At 36.5% G+C, this 12,038-nt stretch overlaps 1 protein-coding gene across 1 annotated transcript in view; it reads right to left on the bottom strand.

Annotated features, from left to right (window-relative positions):
- Nucleotides 1–12,038, bottom strand: part of Mycbp2 (MYC binding protein 2) — a 213,433-nt gene that overhangs the window by 23,612 nt on the left and 177,783 nt on the right. Inside the window, 9 exon segments of the mRNA XM_040750559.1 lie at nt 603–683; nt 2,553–2,642; nt 3,083–3,322; nt 4,663–4,728; nt 7,080–7,304; nt 7,463–7,619; nt 8,519–8,679; nt 10,181–10,330; nt 11,252–11,448. Of these exon segments, the coding sequence (XP_040606493.1) occupies nt 603–683; nt 2,553–2,642; nt 3,083–3,322; nt 4,663–4,728; nt 7,080–7,304; nt 7,463–7,619; nt 8,519–8,679; nt 10,181–10,330; nt 11,252–11,448 (1,367 nt within the window).

The following is a 12,038-nucleotide window of genomic DNA, read 5'->3' as shown; positions in this document are numbered from 1 at the left end:
GAAAAAGGAATGTAATAAATGCAAATGTCATCTGTTATGGCCGGCTATTTACAACTAGAGCTGTAGGTTGGTATAGAAGCTCCCATCTACAGTCCCAGCATTTGGGATGCTGAGAGACGAGGACTGTGAGTTTAAGGCAGGTCTGGCTACTATCAGTCCATCCGTCCGTCTGTCTGCCAGGCTATCCATCAGTCTACCCACTCAAGGTAGCTACTGAAAACAGAGGACCAACAGAGTGATGCAACAAAGAATAGTGAAATAAGAAAGTTACTGTTTGTAACAAGTTTTTCCTTTGTTTTTGTTTCATTTTGAGACAATGTTTCACTACATATAGTAGGCTAGCCTTAAATTCTGGAACTTCCTTCCTTCCTCCACCGAAGTCTAAGTGCTGGGATCACAGGCAATGATACCATGACTGACACTTCAAAGGGATGCAGGTATCGCAATATAGTTATTCCTTTCTAGAAAAAGGCAGACACACATTCTACAGGACTTATGAAGAGGGAGCATTAAACAGCCTTAATGCATTCAGAGGACATTTTATAGACTAAAATCCCCAGACAACCCAACAGACGAGGACAATCGAACAGCGACTAACAAACCTGCTTTTGTAAGTTAGTCAGTTTACTCCTGCTGAATATGATTCCAACCATATGTTCTTTCAGGTCAGCATCGGATGTTGCCTTCACATAGAAAAGCAAAAACAAAAAAGTAGACTCTTCAGAGAAAATTTGTGTATTTGACATTTTAGAGTGCCCCAAGGAATAATTAGGCACATACTTTGAGGTGCATTTATTTTATGCAAGTATCTTGAGATATATTTATTTCAACTTGAAATGTAGAACACTAAGACAAAGGACAAGGCTTAAGGAAATGATTTTGACAAAGTGAACATAAAATGAACAAAATTTGAGAAAGAAAAGGTTACAGAAAATCAGAAAAAGAGGCAGAAATCAAAATCAAAGCAAATGTATGGAAAGAAATGGTAAAGGAGATGATTTATATAAATAAAAAGGTAACAATAAAACTGAAAGCTATTTCCTCAAAAACACTGAACACAATCTACACTACCCAAGAGAGAATGAAGACAAATAGCCAACACAAGGAATAAAGAAGTTTCAGGGCAGGTTTTACAAATATTAAATAGATAGTAACACTGTACTGTACATGATTTCTGCTAACAAGTCAGTAACCAAAACAAACTAGTTAACGGAACTACTAAAGCTTACTCAAGAAGAAATGGTTAACTAAAATAGTCCTGTACTTAGTATAAAAAACAATTTCTAGGAGGCAGTCTTTTACCATATGAGCTAGAGTATACACAACTCTGTTCCAGATAGTTATTTTCATCTGTTGTATTTACGTCTTTCCTCATTTACTTTTTAAAGAAAATATTAAAACAAAACACATATGCCATTAATCTCTCTGAATAGAGCAGTTTCAATTGTTCTGGTATATTCACAGATATGTATACCTATCTCCTGAGTTAACTGGAGATCATTTTTACCACTCCCAAAGAGATACTATACTACGTATCTATCATCCTCTAGGGTTTTTATTATTGCTACTATTATTTTATTAGAAAAGACAAGCCACCTACACATCATTAATTAGAGATCATAGATAGCATTGTTTATTTTACTGAATAGCAGTTAAGAAAATAACAAAGAGAAAAGACTATCCATTTTGATGTTATTGGTTAGCAAACTAGGAGGACAAGAAAACACCCTCAATCTGATTAACAGCATCTACAAAAAACAAAACAAAACAAAAAACAAAAAACTTCTGATAAGATCACACTTTCTTTTAAGATCCAGAACAAGGCAAGCTATCTGCTCAGTGGCTCTGCTCAACTTGACACTGCTCTGCTGAGTTTTTACATAATACTGTAACCCAAGACGTTGAGGCTTTCCTCTTAGGTGCAATGTTTCAGTAATGCAACTCTTTTAGAAGAAGGCCATAAAGCATTAAAATGCGTAGTTATTTCAGTGAAAATTTACTGCACACATGTGTAACAATACCCAAGGGTCAAATACAAATTACATATGTATGTGGCCTTTAAGCTAAGATTTAGCAGAAGAGGTAAGATGTATGTGTAGAGAAGCAACATGAAAGAAACCAAGACACGGGGCATGGTTACATTTTTATGAACTTCAGAAGAGGGAAAACTGTTTTCTGTTTGAGGATGTTGTAAAGACGTTTCCTCCTATTTTTGAGCTAGACCATGCAGGGAAAATACAATGGAGGAGGGAGAAGATAAGCAATGGGCAGAGTTTAGTGATTTTAAAGACACCAACAGCAACCAGCAAGCACCAATACAAAGCAGCTTCTATAGGTGGTAAAATCCAGCTAGCTCAGATATGAGAAGGCAAACTGCTTTCAGAAAATTCCCACACTTTCCATCTAATACAAGTTTAAAAAAAAGATACATATATACTGTTGCCAAATACTCATTAAAATGTAAAGTAACTCAAGAGTTAGTTGTCTTACCAAAAGTAAGAAAATGAAAATGAGAAATAAAATTTTAGGTTACAAATGAATACATTGTATACTTTTTCCTCTCCCTCAGGTGATGACAAGAGTGCTTTTTCCTCTTGTTCTGGTGTAGGTTCAGCATCTCCAGAGATGAGCTTTCCAAATACCTGACAAAGAAAGTAGCCATGTGAGAAAGAGCTAATGACAGCCATCACCTCTGAGAAAGCTGTATGGTGATCTAATTCTGAAGAGTCTTAACTAACTCATTATCTTAACACAGGGTGTGACTTTGTAGCCCAGGTTGTTCTAGAACTCATAATGTAATCCAGGCTGTCCTTAGGTTTGTGGCAATCCTTTTGTCTCAGCCTCTTGAGCACTAGGACTATAGGTGTCAGCCATGACACTCAGCCTGGACTCTGAAGGGCTGTTCTAATACAGGGTTCTTTTACATAGCACTCTCCACTTTTCTGAATCTACAAATGCAAAATTAGATACTGGTAAGCTTAAGAGAAGTGAAAACGGGCTACATTTGAAGCCAGAAAATTCTAATAGAATGATTTGCTATTCTCTCAAAATATATGTCAATTTATGCTATAAGGGTACTCACTTGAGATGTAATGAGTCTGAATACTCGGAGAGTCTCAGCTTCACAGTTCCTTTGCTGAGCTACACTGGCTGAAATCTGGCCTGCGATTTTTGTGCTTTCACCATCTTTCCAACCCAGGACTTTTACTTGTCGAACTCTTAGTGTATTTTCTGGGCCCTTTAATTCAATTTTGATGATGTGATTGTCTCCTCCTGGGAGTTCACTTGTTACCCAGCCAATATGCCTGGAATCCAAATCGACCTGGTTGAGCAGAAAAAGGACAGGAACCTGATACAGCAGAATCACTTTTATCACTGCCCTGGGCTTAGCATCAGTAACAGCAAGCTCAAATAACAAACAACTGCACAGACAGTAAAGGTTATCAGGTTATTCCCATTATCTTATTTAAGTTTTGTGAGGACAAGTATATTATTTACACGAGACAGAATAAAGGAGAAAATGAGGTTAACAGAGGTTGAGAGAGTCTCAGGTGATGGAGCTGAGAATTAACGTAGGTCTGACTATCATATGGTTTCCCTGTACAAATATGTGAGCAAAACTATTACAAAGACTTTCCATGACTCACCTGCATTGACTCTCAACAGAACAGTGTGAGCAGTGAGGTTCTGATTTATTTACCCTGCACTAAGCACCACTAAAAAATAGGTATTTTCATTGTGCTGATACTTCAGATGTGTGCAGCAGGCCTTTATCAATGACTGAATGTCAGTACAGAGAAAAATGGGTTTTAACACTTCTCCTCCAATGAAATTAAAATTACTCTCACTGTATTTGATAACTAAGAAGGGATCTGGAGACCTCTAGATGATTTATTTAGGCATATGTTATTAAATTCATAATGTCAACACTTCTAAATAGAGAAATTAATGGGGTGTGAAAAAATGCCAACTTTTTGGATAATTTTCAGATTCTTTAGTATTTGAATATTTCTCACATTAAATCTCAATATGATTTGAGAGAAGAAAAAAATTAAAGAAACTCATAAATTTTCATGTTATAAACTAACCCTAGAAGAAGAGCTCTGGCAGGGTTTTGGTTATGCACATCTGTACAAATCTGCAAATCTGCTTTCTGTGTTCCCCATTTTTGAAGCACACGGATGGAAGGTCACTTAGCTAGCAGAGACTTGTGTCTGTACATAATCTCAGACCTGTGCCCAGATATGACTTCACTTGTTTCTAGAATTGTTTTGTAAATGGACTTGCAAACTGGATATAGCTGCTAAGTTATAATGCATAGTTTTGTTCTTTCAATTTTTGTTTAGGTTAACAACCAATTTTAATTTAAGATGTAGGTACACGAAGTTGGGGACTATGAATCAGATCTGTGATGAATTTAAAGGCATTCAAATCTTTGTAAAGCAATGAGAGAATGGAGACTGTAGACCCAATGTAATATTGTAGGCTCATGACTGAGGACACTTAAGGGAAATAGTTGGGATGTAGTTCTTGGTTCATATACTAGTTGTTAATTTATTATTTTATAAATAAATGATTTATGTTCTCTTGGGAGTATGCCAATACTGAAACTCAACAGTAAAAGCTGAGGTTAAAGAAAAAAAAAGACAAAATTTCAATTACCTGTTTTATTCTGCACAAATCTTCTACTGCTTTACCAGTTAAGAAGGTCATCGAGGTAACTTTATTCTATAACAGACAATTCACAAGAGTTATACTATGTTCCCGCTCAGAACATCTATAACAAAACCACATTATTGCTTCTGTTTGCATTATCAGACTAATTGACCCCATACCATCTATCAAATTAACCAGTGCCTACAATTCCAGTTATCCCTTTCTCACAAACTCTTAGATTTTAGCCTTTATGTGCTTCCTCAGTTTCTCCTTTGCCTCTTTAACCAAGTTCTAATCATTCAATTCTGTATCTTCACATAGTATTTTAACAGTTCTGCTCTCTATGTGCCTCATTTTTGAAGCACATGGAAGGAAGGTCACTTAGCTAGCAGGGACTTGTGGGTGTCATGACTACTTCATGGCTTTAGAAAAGGACATCTTAGTAAGGTATATTCTATTCCTTTAAAATACACATCAAATGAGAGACGACAACGTTCACACAGGAAATAAATATTCAACAGTCCAAGCACTGTGTCTTAGTTCTGGAAGCCAGTCACCCTGGCACTAGAGTTGAGTAGTCTTATGAAAAGTACATCAAAAAAAAAGTCTAACATTAATTCCTCTTGAGTTACTTACTATGAATTATATATGTCAGTGCAACTCAAAACAACAAAGGCTATGGATAAGGCTCACTGGTGGGTAGTTTGGGAAACAAAGCAATATATTTTGTCAAGGAGCATATTTATAATACAGCTATCTCTTTTTTTTTTAATTTTATTTTCCAGTTTAAATTTAGATAAGAATCAAGGTTGCTTCACAAGTCAGTTCCAGGTCCCTCTCCCATTCCCTCCCTTCCTCCCGTGCCTTCCCTCCCCCCCCGTTATCCCCTCATTTCTCCAGGGAGGGTGAGGCCCTCCATGGGGGTGTCCATAGTGTGTCATTTCATATAGGGCAGGGCCTAGACCCTTTCCCAAGAGTTCAGGGTGAGAGTGCACCTCACATTGTTCTATTGGAGTCCAAAGTCCGTGTGTATACTTGGGATGGGTACTGATCTGCTGCCCAAGGCTCAATAGATTCCCTAGGCCTCTTCACTGACACCCAGATTCAGGGGGTCTTGATCAGTCCCATGCTGGCTTCCCAGGCTAATGCCTGGGATTAATACAGCTATCTCTTAAAGGGAAAGCAGACATTACCTGACATACTATACTTTTGTTCTGTTTTTTTCCACAATGAAGATGAATATTGTTATATTTATCTCTACCTAATAAATACAGAAATTCAATTTGGTTGCAATAATCATTGTGAGGAGAAGTATGTCCTGGTATAAAATGTACTGAGTCAAAGATAAATGTGTACTGAGTAATAAAAGATAGCCAGAAATGTTTTGACTTTTTCATGTAAGGTAAGTTATTTGTACCCATTGGAAATTCCCATTTCTAAAGAGGAAACAAGCTTGTGCCATGTTAGCTTAAGCCCCTTTGTGTATTTGGCACCAGGGCAATATGGACTAAGGCGTTAGCCTTGATGTGGATGGCAGATCACTGTACTTGGCTCACAGAGGGACAGACATGGCTGGCTTTACATCCAGCTTAGTTGAGATAAAACCCCACTATTTTCATTTTTACAAGAAAATAAACATGGCGCAGATCCGCAATGGATCATGGGAATCCACTAAAACCATCTACTTTGAAGCAAAAATTCAAATAAGTATTCTTCCCCAAGACCAAAGACAGAAAAGCAGTCTGGTAGCTGATGCTATTTTCTGGCTCAAGTAAACACAATTCTTTTCTTTCTTTCTGAATGCTTTCATTCAGTTGAAATGCTCTACTAGAGAGATTAGGCTAGGAAGACTAAAAATCATGAATATTTAAATTAGTTCTGGGACTATTTCACCTCTAACGTTAGGACTGAGGGTGTGAAGTAGAAGCCTGTAATTAATGATACTGTGGGCCTAAGCATGTTAAGTACCACTAGGTACTCCAAATAAGCAAACAGACAAACAGATAGAACAAAATAACCAAAAACCCAGTGGAGAGAAGAGAGTAACTTTTATACAGGTGTTATCATCTAAAGAGGATTTCTCTGCTGAGTCTTAGGATCTTGGGAACACATTTTAAAGGAAATTCCAGGCCGAGGGAATTGCTTAAATAAGGGCTAAAAGTAGAAAATCCAAGGATACATCTTAATCTTGTTCAGTTATAGCTATGGTATATTTGTGATCAGATCTCCTTTTAGATACAGTCCACAGTGTTTCCAGCCATATAAATCTATTCCTAGGCTTAAGGTTCATTTGAGGAATATAAAAATGTTTGTTTGGAGAAGTCCCAAAAGATAAACCTCTTTTGTAAACTCAGAAATGATAATGTCTAAAGGAACATAGTCTAAAATAAAGAATGAATCAAAAATTAAGGTTCCTTTCTCACCCCAAGATCCCGGGAATTGTCCACATGAACCGATACATAACGGGCATTAATTCCTTTTACACAGTTGATAGTGATGTTTTTAGTTTTGTTTTTATCTTCATCTCCTGATTCCCAAAAGGTTTCTGTGGAGCCATCTGTCAAGCTGCCAATCATGGCAGGTCGGCTTGATGTTTTTATGTCAACAATGCTGGTCAAGTCCTTTAAGCACATGACTATGCATAACTCCTAACAGAAAGAAATGTAAACATTCATAGGATTAAAAACGAAATCTTTCTCGATGAAAAAACAAGCAACCAATAGTAAATAATGTAATCAAATGGTTTATGAATCATTTTCTACATTTCCCACTGTTAACTATTAGAACAGACATGTAAGTGACTAACCTGACTCATGGCTTCAAAGCCAGACTGTATGCTGATACTGAAACTCTCCTCACTGTCTCCATCGTCTGACTTTGACAGGATATTATTAATGTGATGGAAGACATTGCTCTGATGGAGGAACTGATGATCAGACTGCTTGAACTTGAGGCTCCAGCATCTAAAAGTGTAAACAATACACAAAGCAATTATTTTCTGGGACGATCCAAGAGTTCTCAGAGAGGCTACTTCACTTCCCATTAAATATATTAAAAAATGCAAATACTTCAGTAAAAAATAAACATTGAAAAATTTCAGAGAATATAATGATGGAAACACATCTTTTGTTTGAGAAATAAAGGTAAGTTCTAAAGAAAATCTACCTATTTTAAATATAGAAAAAAGGGGGATATGGAGGCCAGGGCCACACCAGCAAGAATGAATGTGTGGTGAAGAGGAGCATTACACCACTCTAACAGCTTTTGCAACTTTATCCGTGTGGTAGTTCTGTAATGATTTATTGGGGTATAACATTTCCTGCACTTCAAAAATCTTATGAGGATGACAAAAAAAAACAAACCAAAAATCTGTTTTCTACTGGTCTTATCATTAGGGACATGGGAAACCAAATCTTTCTACCAGCTTATTTGTCATAGACATCATGGAGGATTTATAGATGTCTACAGTACACTGAATCAATCTAAAGTTACAGACTAACGCCACATTAAAATGAAGTGATATTACTTAAGGTGGCTTGAAATGGCCTCACACACCAGAGTCTAGAATCTACATTCAAGCCCCATGGCCCCATTTTGTTTCGGTTTCTGAGATTTCAATTACATTTGTCTCTTTCGGTTACACTGAAATAAAAGAGAGGGAAGGTGAGCAAGATGAGGACAACAGTCATTTGGGTTCTAAGAAGGGCAAACAGATACTAGCTAGAAAGAAAAAGGACTAGGACTTAAGAGATGAAGGCGGGGATCACCATTTCCATTCTTTGCATTTTACCATTTAAAGAAGTATTTAATACTTTGCATACTCCATAAATTTTTTCTTGTGTTAAAATAGGTGCACAGTTACCTCAAGGCCATCTGCTGCAGTGAACTGCCGCTGGGGAGGGACATCATAAGGTCAGAGATGGTTTGAAGTAAACAGTGGAATGTATGTGGTAAAGGGTGAGCAGCTTCTCCTGCAATCACTATGTCAGAGAGTGGATGTTCACACACTCTTGTATCTTTCTCCTACATTAGAAAGTGAAAAAGAATTCATCAGTTTGTATGCTAGAAGGGACATTTTAAAAAAAAGAATGTTATGTAACCACAACTTAAATGTAATAAGTACAGTTTCTAATTGTATTTGTAACATTTCTAGAGAAAACTGATAAATTATAAGTAAAATTATCAAACAAATGCAAATCACATATACATATGAATTCTAGTATACTTGCCTATCTTAGAAGACTAAATCTATGTGTGTATGCATGTATTTGTATGTGTATATGTTTGCATGTATTTTGTGTATCTGTTTATATATTAAAAATTATACATGTTTGGAAGTTGGGTACTCCCAGTTCACAGGACTTTTATGGGCACTACACATTAATAGAAAATTTGCAACAGAGATCATGACTATTATTATCTATGCACTCAATATATAATATTCTGGCAGATGTTATTCTCATGAATGGAAATAGCACAGTTTACTTCTCAGTGTACATCAGAACAAGCATTTTGTTTGTTTTCTTTCTTTTAAACAAGCTGTGTAATAAATCACATATTCATATAGGAAAGTTCATAGAAGTACAATTACTAAATCATTTTTAATTGGTTTATACAGGTGTTGCCAAATTTCTCTCCAAGAGGTAGTTACCACACAGTGAACATGAATGTACTTGTTTTTTCATTCTGTTGCTAATGGGTGCTTATCAAACTTTTTGAACTATGTCAATGGGCTAAGTAAAACACAAACATGCTTTTGCTTCTTTGAATGTCTTCTTGAGTAAGAACACCATACAAGTTCTAGTTTACAGCATCTTCTTCTAAAACATGTTTTATTCTCCGGATCCCATCTAGATTCGGTCAAGGCATGGCAGTCAACCTGATTAGACATGATATTTTCATTTCTGCTTTACGTTTGGACACTGCCCTCCCTGCTAACGTGTGTTCCCTACTTCGGGGCAGCACATTTATCCCACGTGTTGCTAGGCTACAATGGGAATTCTTCCAGCTTTAGATTCTCTATGTAATAGACACTGTTTGTAACACTGCAGTAATATACATCTTCTTCTTGATTACTTTATGACAATGATATTCAATTAGAAACCAGCTTTAGTCAGCATCTTTGACAGACAGAAAACACCAAGTATGATTAACACTTTGCCTATAACATCATTGTATTGTTGTTTTGCTTTTTTTTTCCAGGTCAAATAATCTGTCAGTTATTTCATGTAAAACATTATACTACACCAGAAAACATACTGCTTGGTTTCTACAAAAAACATGGAATTATGGCCATATACCCATGCACATATGGGAGGTGCTAATTGGACCGCGGTTGTTACTAGTAACAGTACCAACAACAAAGAGGACATAAAGCAGGAAGGGAGTAGAGTGGGTGGCACTGGAGGGAAACAGTGGCAGATGGGTGTGATCAATATACATCGTATCAATGTATAAAGCGCTCAAAGAATAAAATATGTAATCCAACGAGGAAATTATGGAGTGAAAAAGAACAAAAACTCACTTGCTCTGCATTTTCTTTGTTTGTTTTATTTTCTTCATCCTCATCATCTTCTGCTTCTACTGGAGAAGGAGTCAGCGCTGCCACAAAGTGCCAGAGAATATCATGCAGAGACGTTGTCTGGATGACGTTACAGAGGAGCCAGTTGAACGCCTGCGCAAACAGAGATAATGGGAAATAAATGTGAGCTAAAAATGCAGGCATTATTATTATTTAGAGATGAACATGCTATATAATGTGGCCCTCACAGAAAACACAATAAATTTGAAATAGTCAATTCTGGTCTTAATTAAAAAAAAAAAAAGGCAACAAGAAAACACCATTTACAAAATACAATAAAAATTCTTTTTAATATCAATTTATTTTGTTCAAGGAATTTTTTTCTAACCCAGATTTAAAACTACTACAAGTCCCACACAAGCAGCAGTTTGCTTAAATGTATAATTTCTAACAATGAATGTGACAAATTATTTATTACATACGTGTTAAAAAGAAGAAACATTTACCATATATAGGCCTGGGAAATACTGTATCCCTATTATTCCATAAAACGGAGGCCTGATAAGCTATTACTGGTAAATTTCTAACTCATCTTTTCTAATTCATCTTTTTTTTAAATTTACTTTATGTGCATTAATGGGAGGGCATCAGATCTCTTGGAACTGGAGTTACAGACAGGTGTGAGCTGCCATGTGGGTGCTGGGGATTGAACCCAGGTACTCTGGAAGAGTAGCCAGTGCTCTTAACCACTGAGCCATCTCTCCAGCCCCCTATTCATCTTCTTTACATGTTTATTATGTCATTTCATTCTAGTGAAATGTTCTGAATTAAAAAAAAAAGTTTAAAAGATAACCTCAGATTCAAGTAATAAAGTTGTACAGAAATAAAGATTTAGCACAATTAAACATAAAATTCTAAATTTATTCAAAAACCTTAAAATTTTATTTAGATGTGAACATTTTGTTCATTAGGCCAATGCCTTTAATTTGATGCAATCTGTGGTAAAAATAGTGGCATTGTTAAACAGGATTCCTATGTATTCACGTAATATTGGTATCATTAATGTATCTGTACCTCCATAGCAAACACTCGGCAAGCAGACTTCCTCAAGGCCTGCTTCATTGCTATTTCAAGGCCTTCTAGATCATGATGCTGTATAACAAATGCTAAAACTGGCCACTGGAAATTTCGCTCTCCTTTGGAGAGAGAGCTGTGGGCTGAGATTAGCCGGGAAAGCTCAGGTGATGGATGTCTCAAGAGGGAAGACCCAACTTCTAAAAAGGAAAAGAAAATTAGTCGTCTTCATAGCTAGTATATAATCAATGTACTAAATACTGAAAATATCTAGCCTATTCACTTCAAAGTCCTTTGTTCCTGCACATGACACAAATCATAACAATCTCAATTAGTGGTAAGGAAGAAACTCTCACTACACAGTTCTTACTTCCTTCAAATCACACAGAAACTATGTTGAAAAGGGAGGATTTGAACAGGAACTGACTCTTAAGTTCATACTTCCTACATCACTGTAAAAGCTAAGTAGCTTGCATTGTACCTGAAATCTACACCTCCCTTTCATCAGTTCTTAAAAGGCACAATCCAGGGTCACCTGTGAAGGGAACTCAGTGAGGATTGGTCTCAATTAGGCTGGCATAAGGGTATTCCTCAGAGATTTTTTTAACTGGCTTAATTTTAGTGGAAAGATGTACACTGAAAGTGAGCAGAACCATTTACTGGGTCAGGCCCAGGACTGAATGAAAAGGAGATAGAACGCTGAGCACTAACAGACATGGATTAATCCATTGCTCTCTGTTCTTGACTGCAGAAGTAATGTGACTAGCCTAATTAATAAACAAAACAA

This window comes from Mesocricetus auratus, unplaced genomic scaffold (genome assembly GCF_017639785.1).
Source record: "Mesocricetus auratus isolate SY011 unplaced genomic scaffold, BCM_Maur_2.0 Super-Scaffold_2245, whole genome shotgun sequence".
Classification (NCBI taxonomy): domain Eukaryota; kingdom Metazoa; phylum Chordata; class Mammalia; order Rodentia; family Cricetidae; genus Mesocricetus; species Mesocricetus auratus.
The sequence above is the reverse complement of the archived record's forward strand: the minus strand, read 5'-3'. Positions and strand labels throughout refer to the sequence as shown.